Source organism: Amblyomma mixtum, chromosome 5 (assembly GCF_055824585.1).
Source record: "Amblyomma mixtum isolate Tamu chromosome 5, ASM5582458v1, whole genome shotgun sequence".
NCBI lineage: Eukaryota > Metazoa > Arthropoda > Arachnida > Ixodida > Ixodidae > Amblyomma > Amblyomma mixtum.
The window spans coordinates 156,976,862-156,996,096 of NC_143016.1; the positions used below are offsets into that span (position 1 = coordinate 156,976,862).

At 45.4% G+C, this 19,235-nt stretch overlaps 1 protein-coding gene across 1 annotated transcript; it reads right to left on the minus strand.

The window, feature by feature from the left end:
* Nucleotides 1–715: 715 nt before the first annotated feature.
* LOC149344251 (uncharacterized) lies at nucleotides 716–4,041 on the minus strand. The gene is made up of 2 exons (XM_089542576.1): nucleotides 2,536–4,041; nucleotides 716–1,102 (listed from the first exon to the last, which is right to left on the minus strand). Exons 1-2 carry the CDS (start codon nucleotides 4,039–4,041, stop codon nucleotides 716–718), a joined length of 1,893 nt encoding a protein of 630 aa, XP_089398702.1.
* Between the last annotated feature and the right edge of the window lie 15,194 nt (nucleotides 4,042–19,235).

Here is a 19,235-nt window from a genome sequence, read left to right on the forward strand (position 1 = left end):
GCCGCATGAAGCCATGCGCGACCAAAGCCATACTGAAACCACTTTTTCAAGGACAACATCTGAAAGGCTCGACTGGCAACGAACGAAAGAAATGCCACACCATTTTTTCGCTCTTGGGTAGCAGACTAGGCTGGCATGGTTTTGGTGCTGGAACATTGATATGATGACCATCTTGTGCAACAGCATTCTCAAAAGCGCCACAGAAAACGATGTTATCCTTTCGAGCCATCGAACTAATCGAAATGCGGTGGCCGGCCCTCCACGGATTTTATAGGCAAACATGCAACTTGTGTTTGTCGCGATCAGGTATAAAGTGCGAACATTAAAAACAATGCATATAAAATGACGCTATCAGTCATCTCAAAACTTCCACAATTTTCACACATACATGCGCCGTCATTTAAAAGAGGTTGCAATAATAAATAAAGCGCAGAACACAACTCTAAAATTCGTTTTCACAATCTCAGGGCTAGAGAGGAATGACGCCGTCAAAGCCCGATCGGAGCTTTGGCGATCATGCAAGGCCAAAACACCGAGACCTTCAAGCATATCCACCATTTTCTGATTCCAAAGCTCAAAAGCGTGTCTTGGTGGATGCGGCAGATGAGGAATATTTTCTGTCGGCTTTGCTCTCGGTGTGTAGTTTTTATGCTGGCCCCAATGCGAGCAGGTCTGAAGGGCATAGTGTTCAGCCATGTTTTTTATGTCACCGGGTTTAAAAGCGGCGTGGGCCGCAGTTGTGCGGCCTCGGAACGGAAACAATATCACGCGCCTCACAAAGGACAGTGCGGTCAGCGGAATACGCAGATTCCGTGTACAAATTCCAGTAAATGCCGTCCAGGCCAATGTGTGAGGGCGCGATGACATCGAAGCGCTTCGGTGGCACACCGGGTATCCAACCATGCACATGGATAGATTCCGCAGCAGGGAAGAGTAGGCACAAGTTGTGCAGCGAGCGTGACAATTGTTCCGACGCTATCCCGGTCGTCGTGACGCAGAGCCGGCGTAGCCGTGGTGCGTCCATCTCTCCTCGGAAGAGCAAGGACAGGTCCAAGGGGACAACACTGCTCTCCAATTTCAGGCTCTCCACCTGCACCATTACCTGTAACAGGCATTGCAATAATTCGCATGGAGGGTACTGCTGTTTCAAGAGGAAAAGCTGCGGAAGGCATAGAATGTTTTACAAACATCGACGCTTGGTAAAAAGACAATGTGATTTTTTGGGAAAGAAAACGGCGCAGGAATTCACTTCTCAATTGACACCTCGAGTGCGCAATAAGGGAAGGGACGAAGGTGGGAGTGAAACATGAAAGAGCTGCCGTAGTGGAGGGCTTTGGATACCTATCGGTGACCAGGGATTCTTTAACCTGCAATGCCATCGCACGACACAAGGGTGCCTTTTGGATTTTGCCTTCTGCTAAAGGCGACCGCCGCGGTTGCGTTTGATGCCCGCAAACCGCAGAGACCCCCGTGTGCTTAAAGATGCAAGTGCAAGTCTGAGAATCCCTGATGAGCGAAATTTATCTAAAGCCGTGCACTACGTCGCCCCTTTCACAGTTCCTCCCTTCACTTCATTTTACCATTCCTTCCGCGCAGTTCAGGTGCCCACAGAGAAATGAGGTAGTTAATGCATTGTACCTTTTCTTACAACCAGTTTTCGCTTTTTCAGAGCGGTTGATGTCTGCGCCGAACGCTTGATGACAGCCATCCCTACTCATAGTCCATGAAACATTGTGCAGGAGATAAAGCTGCTAAGGGATAAGTTTATCACCAGATAAAGCCTACGACGCTATCAGCTTTTAATATGGCAATATTCTGGTAGCCTTGGGAATGGCTACGCCCATAATGTTAGAATTCTTTCATTTCAAAATAATACTTGCACACTGACATTTTTCTGGGTAGATGCTTCGGACTGTTGGTCCATGAGTGAGGGGAAAACCATAGCGCTGAAAAAGGTAAAAGACCGAGAACGCTGTGTGTCCATTTATCTCAGTCGCTGTCTTGATTTTGCGTTACGTTTTTTCTCTGAATTCTGTTACGCATGAATTTAAATGAACAGCGTTTCCCTATCTTTACTTCACTATCTTTATTATTATACTTATTCAGCTGCATTAAATTGCTCCTTGATGTCGAAATTCTGGGTATAATTTTTTTAACTGTACAGTGAAAACGACAGAACTTGGCCTACTCGCGTTTGAAACATTCAGAACCAAGGAAATACAGATCGCTTACGATTGCTCAATTTAATTGCAGAGATGTATGTATCAACCTGTAGGTGCTATATTTTCGACACACACATATTTATGTAGACTCTGCATCAGAGGGAGCATGAATTCGATAGAGGCAGATTGATATAAGCCCGTGCACGGTGCTATGTCAGCAGACGTTAAAAAAACCTCAGGTTATTGGAAATATCCGCAGCCTTCCTCTCCGGTGTCCGTCTTAGTCTGAGTTGAAAGTTGGAGGAGAGGCAGTTTTGTAGCCACGACACAAACACCACAGGGTTAGTCTGGGCAAATCGCCAACAATCCTTACCTCTGTCAACGTCGCTAGTGTTTCTTCAGTTGGAAAGCGCCCTAGTCCAAGGTTCCGGAGTCTGAGTTCACGGACCACGCAGCCCCTGAGGAAGCGCAGATCGCGGATGTGCGGCAGATCGCACAAGGTAAGACGCCTAAGGGGGCACAGTAGGCGCAGCCCTTCGAACACCTCTTCGGTACATGTGGAAGGAGCGTTGCAGAAGGCGCAAGTCAGTGGCCGCTCGGTGAGAGCAGCGCGCACGTCTAGCTCCGCCAGCCTGAAGGGCGCCTTGGCGAGCTGTTCGAGGCGCCCGCGTTCGCGAAGTGTACAAGATGGCAGCGTCAGTGCGCGTAGACAGATGAGGCTGGCGTTAGCCAGGAGGGAGCAGCAATCGATGTTCTCTTCAAAATGGAACGCAGCCCGATTCAGCTCTTTCAGTCTGTGGCATCCTCTGAGGAAGTGGAAGAAAAACGTGTCATCGGCGGCACTTGCCGAACACTTCTGGGCCGCTGTCTCTGACGTGGAACACTTCAGCGTCAACGCTCGCGTGTTAGGGTGCAAGTGGTGACCAGCCGCTGCTTCGAGAGTTGCAAACGCGTCATCTTTAATGACAATGAAGAGACTCGAAAAATCTCTCCGTACCTGATGTGCAGTTCTCCGGTCCAAGACCACGCAGTTCGTTGATGGCCTCGGATTCTGCCTCACGACTACATTCCGAGATATATTCAAACTTGCCTTGAACAAGCCGAAAACACTTTCGGGTGCGTGTGCTGGACCGCATGCGTCCACAGGCTCTGTCCTTCCCGTTTCATGGGCTGCAAGAGTGCGGCTGTCGGTGAAGGTGAATGTTTCAAACTTCCCTGCTGTGCCACGGTGGTAGCTCTCGAGCACTTTGTATGCGGCTGATTTGAGTGTTCCCCCAAGCATTATCTCGTGGAAGTGCAAATTGCGAAGGCTGGAACAGTGCTCGAGAATGGAGCAGAATAGAAGGTTGTTGACCATGCCATGTGACACCTCAACGTACATGCCGCGCAGGGTTTCAGAGATTTGTGACGGCATGTCATCGCTGGGGCGCTTCCATAAAAATCCCGCGTCATTCTGGTCAACTGGATATCTAAGGATTGACCATTCGAGGAACTGCAGACGACGGAGCCTGTCTCGAAGGAGGCGAAGGACAGCTGTAGGCAACAGACGGGTGTTCGCGCAGCGCAGTTTGGTCAGATTGACGCATCTCTGGACGCAGCCTTCCACCCTTCTCGAGTCAAGTGCCAGGAAGTTATTCAGGTCTAATTCAGATATGGCCACCGACCGGTTCTCGTCCAAGTAGTCTTGAAGAGAGCCTGGCGAGCTGTTTGGGTGAAACTTTGTGGTTTGCAGAACGCTGGGGTCTTGAGCCAGTCTTGAAAACACGGGCGAAGTTTGTTCAACGGCCAACAGGTCTTCGGGAGACAGGAATCCGAAGATGTAGGTGATCATCTCCATCGGCAGAGACAGAAGCAGGCAGCGTTCTTCGCAAGATGCCATGGCGGTCACGGTCAGTGCTTGAGTGGTTTTTGGGATATTAGTTTCCGCGGCTGCTGATATCACGGAACGGGCAGGATGAGACTGAAATACTAGTAGGTGAACCGCGCGTGCTTCACCCGCTCATGCAGGATGGCAATGGCGCCCAGCTTGTTGGTGAAGATATGATATTGCGGTTCAGCGCATGCGTGCTGTCTATGTATCACACGGCTGTCCCAGAACCGCTTTATCAGCGGTAACATAATTGTTATCCTGGCTACAAAGCATAAAAACCGCCATTTATGTTACTTGGCCACTTATCAGAACAGCATACAGACTTTCACCCACATCATTATGAGTGTATGCAACTTGTCCTCAGAAAAATGCGCGTAGCACACGAAAAAAGATGGAACAAAAATTTACCAATTAGGTATAATTTTGAGTCGAAGCATTCTGGCTGTTAAAGTTAGGAATCATTTGAGGTGCGTGTGAACTAACAATAAATTTATGAAATGAAATCAGTGATGCCATGTTTCCCTGGAAATATTACTACGGCCACTTAATGCGACGCTTATTTGCCTTATATTCGTTCAGTTGAATACTTCTGCTTACAGAGTCACAATAAATGATTTAGGGTTTACCTAAGTGTGCTTTAAGCCTATTGCACAAATCAAACAAATTATGGAGGAAAATAATTCCTATTATTGCTAGGTTACAAAAATTAGATTTACATTCTAAAAAAAACAATTGCTTATGCATGCACGAATGCATGCTAAGAGCTTCCCTGAAAACTCGTTGCCAGCAAAGTCCCCAAGGTAATGCAATGTCTTCTGCATTCTAAGCACTGCTCATCAATGCATGAACCACAGCGGTGGCCTTGCCGGGTGGTTGAGCACCCGTCTCGCATGCGGGAGGTGCTGGGTTCGATCCCCAGCGCCGCCGTGTATCCGCCGGTTGTAGAAAGCGTGCAAGCTTGTTGCTCGGGTTTTCAGAGCCTGTTGCTCGGGTTTTCAGAGCTAATTGCAGGGAAATGGGTATTGGAATGCACCTTGAGTAGACAGAAAAACACCTTGTGCCGTGACCCTCTTTAGCCACAGATGGCCTTGCGCCATAAAAATTCATTGTCATCGCCATCTTCAATGGAGATAGTAGCAAATTTAATATGTATGTACCTATTATCTCTTGAAAGCACTGCAAACGTTTATTCTTTTTTTCAGCCGAAAGGTGGTCGTGTTCCTGAGAAAATTAAAAATGAAAATCCTGAAAGCTTTCAGCATGTAAGTCGGCCGTGAATTTTTCTCACGTCGACGCCTGTTGACGGCGCCGTCAGGCTACGGCTCTCCGGCCACCTAAAGCAAGTTAACAAGCCTGCATCATGTGATATCGCGCCAGATACTACTGAGACGGCATCAGCGGTAGACGCACCGCATTCCGTACTATGCGTCAGCAATCTTAAGTCCGCGGTTTTTATGTGTCCAGGTGTAGTCCGCCAGCAGTGTGGCTGTCGTGATCTGTCGATTAGGGCCCTGTGCATATGTGGACGTCAGCAGAATGGTGGTGTCGACGACACGCACGAACAGGAAGCCAGCGGAGCGGTTTGGCTTAGGTAAAATTCCGCGCAGAGGGAAAGCAGGGACGCGCTCATCTGCAGTGGTTTCTTCATCTTCTAGCGGGGCTCGCCGGTCCTGAGCTATTAACAGTCGACGAAATACTGTACCTTGCATCTGTGAGTGCACTCTTTTTGCTGTTTTCAGCGAGGGACATAGCACAGCGAGTGGAGCAAGTGATTTATTCTTCCAATTGTTTTCTCATCGAGCCACTGGAGTTCAGCGTTCGTGCATGTCAGTGATGATAAACTAAATAGGAGAGGTGGAAAACGTTATCTGCACGGAATTTGTATCCTTGCTGCACATACAAGAACTTACCGTGCAATGCACGTAGTAATCGCATCATGAACGGACAGAACTCAATGAGGCGCATTTGAAAGACTACATAGAGCGACTATAAAAAAACTTAAAGCAGGGAAAAATATCCTACAAGGTCCCAGCGTAAAATGTAGAGAGAACGCACCTGAATTCAAATATCCCTATGTGGAAATAAGGGGATGTATAGAGAAACCACCGCTAACAAGAAACATGCGTCCTTCGCAGAGCAACAGCGTAATCAAAGCCCGCGTGATAAATCTATAAATCTAGACACTAGTCTTCAAGACAATTCTGTGCTGTATGTCGTCGCGCCGAATATTTGTGGCTATAGCCGACCAGCAAGCTGAAAGCATAGCAGCTACGACAATGCCAGGGAAAATTTCGGAAGAGGCAGAAGAAGCAGCAATGACATATACGCCATGACCATAAAAATGCCACCGCGAATTATCATAATAAGATACTCAAAAACCTGCGATAAGTAACTTTATCAGAGGCAGAATACACCACCCCGCCGCAGAACTAAATCTTAAATACCCCGTCGCCTCCCCCCCCCCCCCCCCCCCCCAGAAGCTCGAATGAAAGTATATGTACCCGCGCACACTCAAACCTTTCAGGAAAAATAAAAGGTCACAAACACAGCCCGAGGATTCAATATCTGGGAGGCTGTTCCCAAGGCACTAGCTATATCGGCGAACGAAGGAATGTCTACCCGCCTCTAGTAAAATAAGAATCTTCTGTCAAACGGGAACAAGGGAATTCGAACTCCAGCCCCGCGCTCATGCAAGACCATTGAACCAAGCTGGCGGCTCCAAACACACAGGGTTCAAAGCTTAGCAGTAATTTCTAAAATTCACCCACAGATATACTGTGCAGAATGAAAAAAGCTTCGGAGAGTATGCGAATGTCAACCATATAGTGTGGGGCTGCGGTGAGAACCTTTTCATGCAAATAACCGCAGTGGAGCGGCGGGAGACCACCTGCGCAGGTCGGACGGGTGGCAAAAAAAGGTTTCTAAGACAGCCGACCAGGTCGCTAAGATCTAAGAGGTGGTGGTCACTAAGAAGACCGCTAAGCGAAAGCCAATTATAGGATTAACAAAGTTGCGAATGCTCTTATGTATACCCCGTTCGAGTGCGTTTTGTGGCATGCTTGTCGCGTCGTAAAAAGCTCGATTGTTTGTAACCGTAGAACGAAGTACAACGTGAGTAGGCTGCTCTGATCCGTTCATGCCGTGAGGAAAGAATATCTAGTTCTGCTGGAATTGGAAACGGGAATAAATTTCGCCGCTGCGCACACTCTGGCTCACCTACATTCGTTCGTGTTTATTGCTTCGTGTCCTGGTCATTTCGACGGGGGCTTATTGTTGGTGTCTCTTTTTTGTGGTTATGCTGATATTGTTGATGGCACCGTAGCTGTCAGTTACTAGACAGCGACAAAAACATTCTTGCTTGATATAAACTCATGCTTGCTATAAACATTGATCGGTAGTCGCATGCGCTCTTTCTGAGCAGGAGTACCAACAACAACATTTTGTCGTGGCCATCTCTATGAGGCAGCTTCTTCGAGGTGTTGAGTTCAATTGGAAAACAATAACTTTACTGGGTCGTAATGGACTGAGGCAGAGTTCTATTGGGCCGCAGAACGCGAGTCTAAATTCTCCGAGACGCAGCATCTTGGGACGTGCTGCTCATTTCTATACCACTTCTTGCACCACGCGTCCCCAAGAAATTTTGCTAGCGGATTGCCAATAACACGCGGTCGGTTGCGCGACGGCTCTGTTCCATTGCCATCAAAATAGCGCAGTACGCGAAAGCAGTGACCCATTCGCGAAGAAGCCTCCGCAGTTGTTAATAAATTAATGCCGTTTTTTTTCTTTGTCTCCTTTGTCTACACAGTCCACTTCAATTCCATCGAAGAGAACCCATTCACTACCGCTGACTCGTCGGCCTTGCGTTCAGCGCTATTTATTACCCAGTTCTTGTGTCATCTTATGTGATGGTTAAGTTTAGATTCATTTTCCGGCACTGCGAGTAAATGCTCTTTCTTTACAAATATTTCATTTTTGAGCTGCCATCACATTTCATTTATCCTTCCGAGTCTTCTTCATGGAAACATTTGCCCTGCGTTTAGCGCATTTAAAACGATCTCCGCCATGAAAATCTAATTTACAGAATTACCGCGGCCACATAACACTTATTTATTGACAACTCCGTGGTTGAGCTCGAGACCTGACCGGACTTCTCATCTCATGAAGACACCCAATTCCACAAAAGTATACTCTAGGGTCATTACTGCCTAGAAATACGTCTGAGCATCATAACTGACACGCTCCAGACTTGTCTAGTCTTCATTACTGTGGCATTTCCTTTTCCTATCGTCCGAATAGTCTTTCCTGGTTTCCCACCTTTACGTTACCCTTGTTTAGCCGTACGCCGAGATATTTGTGCTTTTCCACCCTAAGTATTCAATAATCATGATAACCTATTCAGCTCTATCTTCCAACATTATCAAATTTAATTTACTTGTGCTGATTTTAAGCCCAGGAGCATCACATACACCTCAAGAGATATTCACGAGGTGCTATATCACTGATTATCAGCTCAGACTGCATCGTTTCAGTATACAAGGTATAAAAATTAGCAGAAAAGGTAAAAAAATTATTCCAAAACTACGGACACAAGCCCGATGCGATTTTCACAGAAAGGAGCACGAAAGTGCGAGAATTTTCTCGAGGAATTTTTATCGTGAGATTTTTGACGTTTACAATGCAAAAGTGCATGTTCAGTTGTGTCAGTAGCTTCCAGAGTGTAACTGCAGCGCCACGTGTCGACGACAAATGTCGGAATAAAGTTTGCCGTTTTCAGTAAACAAACCACCTTTTTCTCTGCGTTTTTGTAAAAACTGCATGGTGCATCCCAAAGTGCTCCTCCGATTATTTCATTCTTACTCTTTTTTGACTTCTAAATCACCCTCTAATAAACCGTGCACCTGTTCCTCCGCGATATCTCCATTAGCTTATTAGAGAGACTGTATCCTTCTGTCTCTGTAGCATAGCTTCAATTTCAGTGATATAAATCACGAACAGAAAAGGTGGTAACAAACAAACGTGTATTAATCCCTTGTGAACTCCAATTGCCAGTCTGTTCAGTGCTTCCCACGTAACTTTAACTTTATTATCCCGGAACATTTCAGGCAGCTCAACTGTTTAATCAGCGAGGCTGCCCGCTTCGGGTATTTTGCAGAGATGCTCGACATTTATGGTACTGCCGAAACGCTGATATCCTGGCAGGTCAAAGTGAGCCACCTATTTTTCATTCTTGTTAGTTTATATATTAGGAAACCCCGAGCAAGCCTTCATCCGAGTTTCCGAGATCATGCTGAATATGTAGAGTTAACTTACATCAAAGTTTAAAACTAGCACCAGCTGCATTCTGCCAAGAAACTGTGCGCCAATGATTTATGTAAGCGTGCACTCTGCGTAGTAGAGTCGTTTCTTTTTTTCGCCCGACATGAAAGACGCCCGAAAGACCCGAAAGACGCGGGATCACAGCCGCAGCGGCCGAATTTCGATGAAGGCGAAATTATAGATGCCCGTGTACTGTGCGATGTCAGTGCACGTTAAAGAACCCCAGGTGGCCGATATTTCCGGAGCCCTCCACTACAGCACTACACATAGCCTAAGTCGCTTTGGGACGTTAAACCCCATAAACCAACCAAACCAACCAATCTTCAGATAAAATTTAATATGTCAACAGCCGCAACAAGATTCATTCGTCGCCATAAAGAGGAAGAAGTGCCCTTTGAAGGCTTACCTACAATTTTTGCGAAATTAACCTGTCTGTCGCTTTTGTGAACCTTTCAAGCTGGAGCAAGAAATTTTTGCAAAAAGTCAATGTCCTGTCAAAGATAGTGACGCGTCAAAGAAGCATCCATGATGTGCTTGTTCGTTCTTTCATTTCTTTTTTTGCTCATAATTTTTTACCGTACTCTCGTTCGGTTGTTTTTTCTTTAGTTTGTTCGTCCAAAAAATTTGCCTTTTCCAACCAACTTCCAGCAACATCAGCTGTCGGCGGTACAACTGCAGGGCCATTGCAAACATAGCGGACAATAACCAAAATAACTTTTTTTTGTATATATCGTTGTTTCACAGCACAAAAAGCCCTATAAAAGGTCCTGCTATTTAAAATCGTTTGATCAGGTACTGGTGCGAGTAAAAAAGATCAGCTCACGAGATGGGCCGCCGGAGCGGCAGATGACGCGCGGCATTGCGGTTGACGATAACGGCGGTGACAAGAGTTCCAGGCAGTTTCCACTATAAGGGGGCATCAGTTCCCAGATCTCGCCTTGCGAAGAATTTTCCGTCACTATCTTTTAGTGCGGAATCTAAGGTCTGACTGGATTTGGAGGATGCGCTTGGCTGGACCTTGAGTGCGCGCAGATGGTAGGCGCAGCCGATTGAAACTTGAAGCGTCAGCTGGTGCGTTAGGGGAAGCGCGTTCTCCTCCACGCGTGGAGGGAGCTATGATGTTAATTTTGCTCAGTATCTTGGCTCGCTGCCATGTTTACTGTGGACAACAGAAATGTGCTGCGTTGGAACGACAGAGAGGTCGTCGCGAACATGAGTCTATTCATCCGAAGATGTGCCTCGACTCAAGGAAGAACATACGAACATACGGCAGGACGCGCTTTAACACATGGCAAAATGTGCGTACACTCTAAAAAAAAAGTTCTGATCTCAGTCTTATAAATGAAGTGGGCGCAAAATTTACTCAAAGACCTAGAAGAAACACATACGACGACTGACAAGCGCTACTACCAACTGTTTATAGGCGTGTGACACACGGAATATGAAGAGCCCGCCGCGGTGGCTGAGTGGTAACGGCGCTCGGCTGCTGGCCCGAAAGACGCGGGTTCGATCGCGGGCGCGGCGGCTGAATTTCGATTGAGGCGAAATTCTAGAGGCCCGTGTACTGTGTGGTGTCAGTGCACGTTAAAGAACCCCAGGTGGTCGAAATTTCCGGAGACCTTCACTACAGCGTCCCTCATAGCCTGAGTAGCTTTGGGACGTTAAACCCCAATAAACCAAACCTAAACCAAACCAATATGAAGCAAGAAAAAAACGAGCATTCGCAAAGGCAGTGAAGGCACACACGTCATACAACAGCGTTTCGATTATGACAAAAAAATGGCCGTTGCATTAATGACCAGCTACGGGAGGATGAGAAAAATTTAGAAAATAACGACAGTACGTCAAATCTTCTATGGCACGTTTCTTCCTGCGTCAGCATGCGTAGGGCAAGATTTGACAACACTAAGATTTTAGGCAGGAGCGCTAATGCAAAACCTCGGCTTGTGCTGGAGGCCTTCCACAATAAAAGGCTGTCTGATCGCTGCGCGAGTGATGCTTCTTTGCAGATTTATTCCGCTGAATGTGCTTATCTTAATTCTTTTTTGCCATAATTGAAACGCTGTTGCATGACCTTTGCGCCTCCACGGTCTTTGCGCATGCTTGTTTTCTTTGCTTCATATTCCGTGTGTCACACCCCACTAAACAGTTGGTAGTATAGCGCTTGTCAGTCGTCGTATGTGTTTCTTCTCGGTCCCTGTCTAAGTTTTTGCGTCCACTTCACTTATGTCCTGCAACGCCAAATTTCCCAACACCACGTTTTTCTAATCTTAGTCTTGTTGGGGGTAACTCACTTGTCGCTAAGCTGATACGTTTTTTGGCGTAAGGTTACGCTGTCTCTCGGAGGCTAAGTGTTTATGCTCTCGCAAACAGTGAAATGTTTGTTTGTTTGTTTGTTTGTTTATTGGAGTTTAACGTCCCGAAGCAACTGAGGCTATGAGGGACGCCGTAGTGAAGGGCTCCCGAAATTTCGACCACCTGGGGTTCTTTAACGTGCACTGACATCGCACAGCACACGGGCCTCTAGAATTTCGGCTTCAAGAAATTCAGCCGCCGCGGCCGGGATCGAACCCGCGTCTTTCGGATCAGCAGCCGAGCGCCGCAACCACTAAGCCACCGCGGCGGGGCGCAAACAGTTAAATGTTACGCTTCAAGTAGCATAGACTTGCGCTGCCATAAAAAGAGTAACTCTAAGCCAACTAGGTGTAACATTACGCATTTCTAAGAAGGGAAAGTGTTAGCCTGAGGACAGCATATAGCATGAAAGGTGCAAGTGTGCCCCTTTAGCAGGTATATTTATGCTAGGTCTAGAAGTGCGAAGTAACTTTGTCCAAGTCTGAACCCACACCGTGATAAACAGGGCAAAGTGTGCAACCCTGTGGTGCAAGCTTATAACCTCACAGTTTTCATAATGCTACACTTCTATCGCCACAAGGTATGCTCTATTGCAAAGGATATCTATGCACTATCCGTGGGTACATATACATGGCGCTCCGTATTTATCTGTCCGGACTGTAATAAGTATCCTACACAAACCACTGATCTATATCTGCTCAAGCACGGACGACAAGGTAGCTTATGATAGTGTGCGTTTTTTTGTCAATAATTCAACATCAGAACTTATATGAACTGCCCGGAATCAGTGAGAAACGGGAGTCGTCTGCGCGCGTAATTTTCATCTAGGCTAGCCGATAGCCGATTTCAAAGCCTGCAGCGTCTAACGAACTACGCGGGAACCAATATCCCTGCTGGGATCTGGGGTTGGTCTCCCAGTGGCGCAAAAAAAAAAATCCTGTCAAATTTGCTGCTCCACTAGCCTAGGCGAACATTTTCCACGTAAACAAATGCAGTTTTCCGCAGATTACAATTCAGGCAAGTTTCGATGTTAAATTACTTATTGAAAACGCAGACTGTCATAAGCTACCGTATGGTCTGTCCTTGAGCCAAAAGAAGGCAGTAGTTTGCGCAAGAGAATTTATTTACAACCCAGACAAATACGGAACAGTTGAGTTGAGTTGTATACTACAGGTGGGATTAGAAATAATACGAAACACCATGTATACGGTCCATACAGGTGAGTTAGTGCGTTCTGTAGCGTAAACCTCCATACTGAACCCAGAGCGAAATTTGAACTACGGTGTGAGGCGTAGTCTTTCTGTAAGTGTAGGCAGCATCGAAATGTTGCGGCAAATATTTCATGTGAGATGGGCCTTGTCAACTTGTGTACAGGGGCAGGTACTACTGCCGATTGCACACCTAGGATTCATCAAACAATCGCAGAAAGAAACCTACCACCGTATTTATTGTGGCACATGCTACAGCATATTAGAGAAATGGTCCTGGCAGTCTCCATACAAAATGCGGCCGTACGTACTATACATTTGACATGCACAGAAAAGAAAACATATAATAAATTTTCCGGCCGCAGAGCTCAGTACGATGCAGCCATGGGCTTATTTAGTTCATGTCTAAAAATGTAAACTGTAACAAAAGGCAGGAATAAATGAAGACACATGAAAAAAATGCCGCAAATGCAGCCTTCTAGTCGTTTATTAATGAGAACCAAACGCAGAAAATATATGCAGAATAAACAAAACGTCCCAAATGACAGCTACTTAATCACTTGCATGCGCTCAATAATCACAACGACACAGGCTTCAAAAAAAAATTCATGTTGTGGCCAAAAAAATAACAAAATACAATAAGGAATCAAAAAATTGATATCGTTCCCAGCTGCTGGGTCTAATTGTAACCAACCCGGATGCAGCACTACTGGGAGGGTCATGTCAAAAAAGAAGAAAAACATGTGTAACAAATGAAAATTAGTAAAAGGTGACAAAATAAACTGCAATTGAACAAATCCCTCTCTTCATCGTCATGCATTTAGTTGTTAATATTTTCTTTTGCCTTCGATTTTCAATCATATTGCTACACTGTTGGCCATTTCCTGGCGCCGCCGTGGGGTTCGACAGCACGCGCAGGCCTTCCTCGGCTTCCCCTGCTCAAGCGTGGGTTGTCTAAAGGGGTCGGCTGTGGAAGACCTGGTGTGCCCTTCTGCCCTTTCTGCTAAAGATCTGCCGGTTCTAGGTGACAGTATCTCATTCCTTCACCATTCCCTCCGCTCTTTTCTGCTGCTTTTCTATTCCATCATTTACGCATTTTCATTTCTGCGTTGAGAATTTACCTTCCCAGTAGGCTGATTTCTTGGATGGCTCAAGATTTATGCGGCCCCTGGTAACAATATGGCTTTGTTTTCTGGTGCCACTATATGTTTTGTTGCCCACAGTGCGAACTTCTTTTTTTAAAAGAGAAATGTTGCTGATTACCCGGGTGTCAATGAGTAATGTCGCCAGCTGTGATTTTCAGCATGTTCTGCTTTCCCAGCATATATGACATGTGAATTCATTTCCTATCTGTAAACAGCAGGAAGCCAGCGCCCGTTATGTCATTTCTGGGTGCGTTGTGTTGTTCTGTTGAGTTTAATGGAGCATAAGCGGCTAAGGCTATCATGCGCCAAGCACAAGGTTTAAAAAAGTCTTCTGCAGAATATTATAAGGAACTGAAAAGCGATCGGTGGTGTAAAGGGCCTAAAATGTTACTTATTACTGCGTAGTGATGACGAAGGAAGGAAATTTTAAGAGTTTTCACTAGTAAAGGCTTTAAAAGGGGTTGGGTAACCTCTGTGACCGTCCTTGGCTGAGCAAGGATCTCGAGGCTCCGAGCCAATAAATTAAAGACCTCAGTCTTTTTCTCAGGAGTGAGAAATTGGTTGAGGTGTATTGTAAAATCAAGCGGAGCAGTGGGTAAGAACTCAAAATTTCTGAATTAAACATGTTTCTCTTAGAAAACTAAAAACATGAGAAGTGTTAACAAGTGAATTATCAGTTAGGAGCAGGACTGGATGAAAAAGTATTTATTCATGGTAAAATTTAGTAAAATACTTCTTTCTTAGTTTTTCTAGTTTTGAGCATGTGAATAAAATCTGGTTTAGTGTGAGTTCGTCTCCACATTTTTCACAAGCTGGTTTGACGGGTTTCGTCAGTAAGTAGTTGTGAGTCAAGTGTGTTTGTCCTATGCGAAGGCGACAGAGGATTACTTCAATGAAACTTTGCTGGTGTGTACATGACTTCCATTCATCCAAGGTGGACTTTATGAAGTGTAGTTTTTTGTTAAGTTCATTATCCCACTCTTTCTGTCATTTATTGGTAAATTTACTATGTATAAACTTCATGAGGTCTTTATAAGGTCCGTTCACATTTTTTTTATTCACCATTCTGAGCTCGTACAGCAGCTGAGTCTGCTCTCTCGTTACCCTCGATGCCGACGTGGCTCGGGACCCAGCAGAACCTTACCATATGTCCTTGTGTTGCAACTTTTTTTATGTTGTGTATGATGCTGCCCACTAATGATTCAACTGCATTTCTTGACTAGCGCTTTGAGTAGGCTGAGGGAGTCAGTGTAGATTATACTTTTTTCGATGTTCTCATGTACTATTTTGTCCTGAGCAATACATACTGCAAAACATTCGGCACTAAAAATTGAGACATAGCTTGGCAATCTTACTATTTTTCCCATTTGCCTTGTACTACTGCACTTCCAACGTGTGTTGATGTTTTGGAGCCATCTGTGTAAAATTCCACGTAGTTTGCATATTTCACTTTCAAAGCGAGGTATTCTTGTAGCAAGTCTTCATGTGGTGTTTGTTTTTTACGAAAATGTGTTAGTGTGAAGTCGCACGCAGTGGGAAGGCAGTACCACGGCGGCAGTGGATCGTGTTTCGGGGCGATTTCCGGTAGAGCATCTAGAATTCCCAGTTCAAGACATGCATCTTCAAAGCGTAATAACAAAGGTCTGATTGACTCTGGTTTATTATTGAACAGTCTTCTAGATTTGCACTTGGTAACTATGGGGTAACAAAGGTGTTTTGCTAAGGATCTTATTTTCAGTATATATGCGCATGTAAGCATTGCTCTTCTGTTTGCAAGAGACGTTTCATTTGTTTCTACATATAGACTGTTTATGGGGGATGTTCTGTATGCACCAGTTGATAGACGGAGACCTAGGTTTTGTACAGGATCTAGTTTTTTGAGGTTTGATGGCCTTGCAGACCCATACACAATGCATTCATAGTCTAAAGTGGACCGTACTACGGAGCGGTACATCTGTAAAAGGCATAACCTACCGGATCCCCAGTGTTTCCGTGAGAGTATCTTCAGAATTTTAGAGATCGGGAAGGTTTCTTTTTGAGGGTGTTTATGTGGGTCAAGAATGTGAGCTTTTTGTCAAAAGTTATGCCTAGGAATTTATTCTCATGTCTTACTTGTAGAACAATTCCATTCAGGTGCAGGGTCGGATCAATCTGCACGCCTCTTTTCAGTGCGAAAAAAGCGGCAACTGTTTTCTGCGGAGAGAACTTAAATCCATTTTGGTCTGCCGAAGTCGCTAGTTTGTTGAGTGTAAGCTGTATCTTTCTTTCGCATGTTGATAAGCTGGAAGATGTGCATGAAATTTGGAGGTCGTCAGCATATACAGAGTACATGATGGACTTTGGGATTCTTTACGATATTGAGTTCATTTTTTCAATAGTGTGGTACTCGGAATACACCCCTGCGGTACGTTATTTTCTTTTGTGAATTTTGTTCGAGAGCGTGCAACCTAGACGTACACGATAATAACGGTCAGAAAGAAAGTCTTTTAAACAGTTCAGCATCCTGCCACGGATACCTAGATCCGCGAGGTCACGAAGGATCCCAAACCTCCACGCAGTATAATAAGCCTTTTCCAAGTCAACAAATACAGCCAGGCAGTGCTGTTTGTGTATGAATGCTTTACGGCCTGTGTTTTCAAGAGGGACGAGATGGTCATTTTTACAACATGCTTTTTTAAATCCTCATTGGTGAATATCAAGAAGTTTGCCTGATTCATAGATGAAAATTAACCTAATATTTAGCACCTTTTCAAAACTTTTAGCTAGACAACTCCTAAGTGCTATTGGTCTGTAATTACCTGCCGAAGTTGGCGGCTTCGCAGATTTGAAGAATGGCACAACCACGGCCTTTTTCCATGTCTGTGTCATTTTTCCAGACTGCCATATTTTATTAAAGAATTTCAGAAGAGCTTCTACAGCATCTTCAGAGAGGTGAGCCAGCATTTCATAATGGATTTCGTCTGGGCCTGATGCTGTCTTTTTGCCGGCTGACGTTACTCTACAGATTTACTGAATTTTAATTAAATTATTGTAATGTTCATTTGTACCGCCACTTGTCGGTAGTCTTTGCTTTTCGGCTGTATTTTTATACCTTAAGGATGACTGTGTTTAATGTGAGGAACTGGAAATTGTAGAGCAATGTTCTGCAAGTATGTCTGCCTGTTCCTCAATACTTGTTTGTGTATCCGAAGCAGTGAAAAAAGGAATTGTGAACGGGGAAAAGCTTCCAGTAAGTTTGCGGACTCGTTACCACATTTTTTTAGATGTGACTGAACTATTTATAGATGATAAGTAGTTTCTCGAGGATGTTTTCCCTGCATTGGAACGGGTGTACCGTGCTTTTGCTCTCGCCTTTTTAAAAATTTATGAGGTTCTCGTGTGAGGGGTATCTTCGGAAAGTTCTCCGGGCTTTATTTTGTTTCTTTTTTACTTCTCTGCAATCTTGCTTATACCAAACCTTGTGGTTTTGGCGCATTACTCCTGACGACTGCGGAATGGCGAGACGTGCAGCCGCAATGACACATGTTGTAAAAATTTAATTTAATTCGTCAACGCTAAGATGAAAAAAAAATATTTTCTCCAGACAGACCTTTTCTTGAAATAGTGGCCCGTCCGCTAAATTTAGGTTCCAACGGCGTGGTCTGGTTGGAATGATTGCTGGTGGTGATGAAAAGTTAATTAAAACCGTAAAGTGATCACTTCGTACAGGTTATTAAGAACATCCCACTTAAATCGGTAAAAATGCTTGGAGAGCTGAGAGACAAGTCTATACAACTCATCTTTCCTGAGGATGGAGTGCAATATGTGGGCTTGCCCGTATTGAGCAGGCAAACGTTGTTGCATAGAATAAAATCTTCTAAAACCCGACCTCTAGTGTCTGTCTGTTCACTATCCCAAAATGGGGAGTGCGCTTTAAAATCTCCGACTACCACATATGGCTCTGGTAACTGATTAAAAAGTGCTTCTAGGTCATGGAGTGTTACTGTGAGGTGTAGTTGAAGATACACTGTGCATATGGTAATTACTTTAAAGCTAATGACGGTGACTGCAACGGCTTCATAATTCGTCTGGAGCTTTATTTCATGGGTTGCAACACTGCTCTGAACTGCAACAGCAACGCCTCCAGAGAGCCTGTTTGCCTGCTCACTGTCCCGGCGAAAGACTTTACATTTTTTTAAAGCAATTTTTATGAGAAGGTCCCAAGTTGGTGTCCTGCAGACACAGTGCTACAGGAAATAGAGAATTTAAGATATCTGTTGCATCACTATAATTATTTAGAATTCCGCGGCAGTTCCAGTGGACAAGGAACGCCATGATGATTTCGGGGGGAATGTAATGAGACCTTCTGTCCCTCCTTGTTGAGGGCCTGTTATTAGGTTTTTTCTTTTTTGCGATCGAGAGAGCCCCGCTTTCACAACGCGAAGGCGAGCTCTGACTTGTGTCCATCGCCTTAGTGGAGGCGGTGGAGTTCCGCGGAGAACCCGCGGGCAGAGGGGGTGCGGGCTTCTCCCGACTGGGGGAAGCCTTGCGGGCTCCCGACTTCATGGCCGGCGCGCCCTTTTTCGGAGTGGCATAGCAGCTCTCGCTACATCTGCCCGGAGCGCGGATGGCCTTGCCTCAGTCTCACTGTGTGTGAGGTGGGCAGGTGCCGAAGGTCGGTGTGGTGCGCCGCGCCCACGCACCACATCGGCGAAGTTTGTATGTGCGGTGAAAGAGAATGTGCCTCGGGTCATTGCGTACCGCTGTCTTGCCTCTTTAAATGTTACATTTTCTTCGGTCCTGATGGTAATTATTTGTTTTTCGTTTTTCCATGCAAGACACAACCTTGAATAAGCAGCGTGATCGCCTTCGCAGTTCGCACAGCGTGGCGTGCCATCGCAGTAGTCGGAATTGTGGTCATTTGAGGCATGTTTGGCACAGGTGTCACGGCCGCGGCAGCTTTGGGAGCCATGGCCGAACCTGTGGCACTTGAAGCAGTGTCGAGGGTTGGGTACATATGGACGGACAGAGATTCTTGCATATCCTACATCGATTAATTCGGGCAGGGTGCAGGAGGCAAAGGTCAGGACAAGGTGTTTTGTCAGAATTTCTTTGTTTTCTTTGCGTATTTTGGTTCTGTAGACATTGGTTACATTTTGATCGTACAGTCCTTCTAACATTTCTTCTTCTGTCAAGTGCA

Coding starts and splice junctions, on each gene's coding strand:
- LOC149344251 (XM_089542576.1), bottom strand. CDS start 4,041: ATGGCATCTTGCGAAGAACGCTGCCTGCTTCTGTCTCTGCCGATGGAG. Junction 1,103..2,535: donor CACTAGCGACGTTGACAGAG/GTAAGGATTGTT, acceptor TGCCTGTTACAG/GTAATGGTGCAGGTGGAGAG.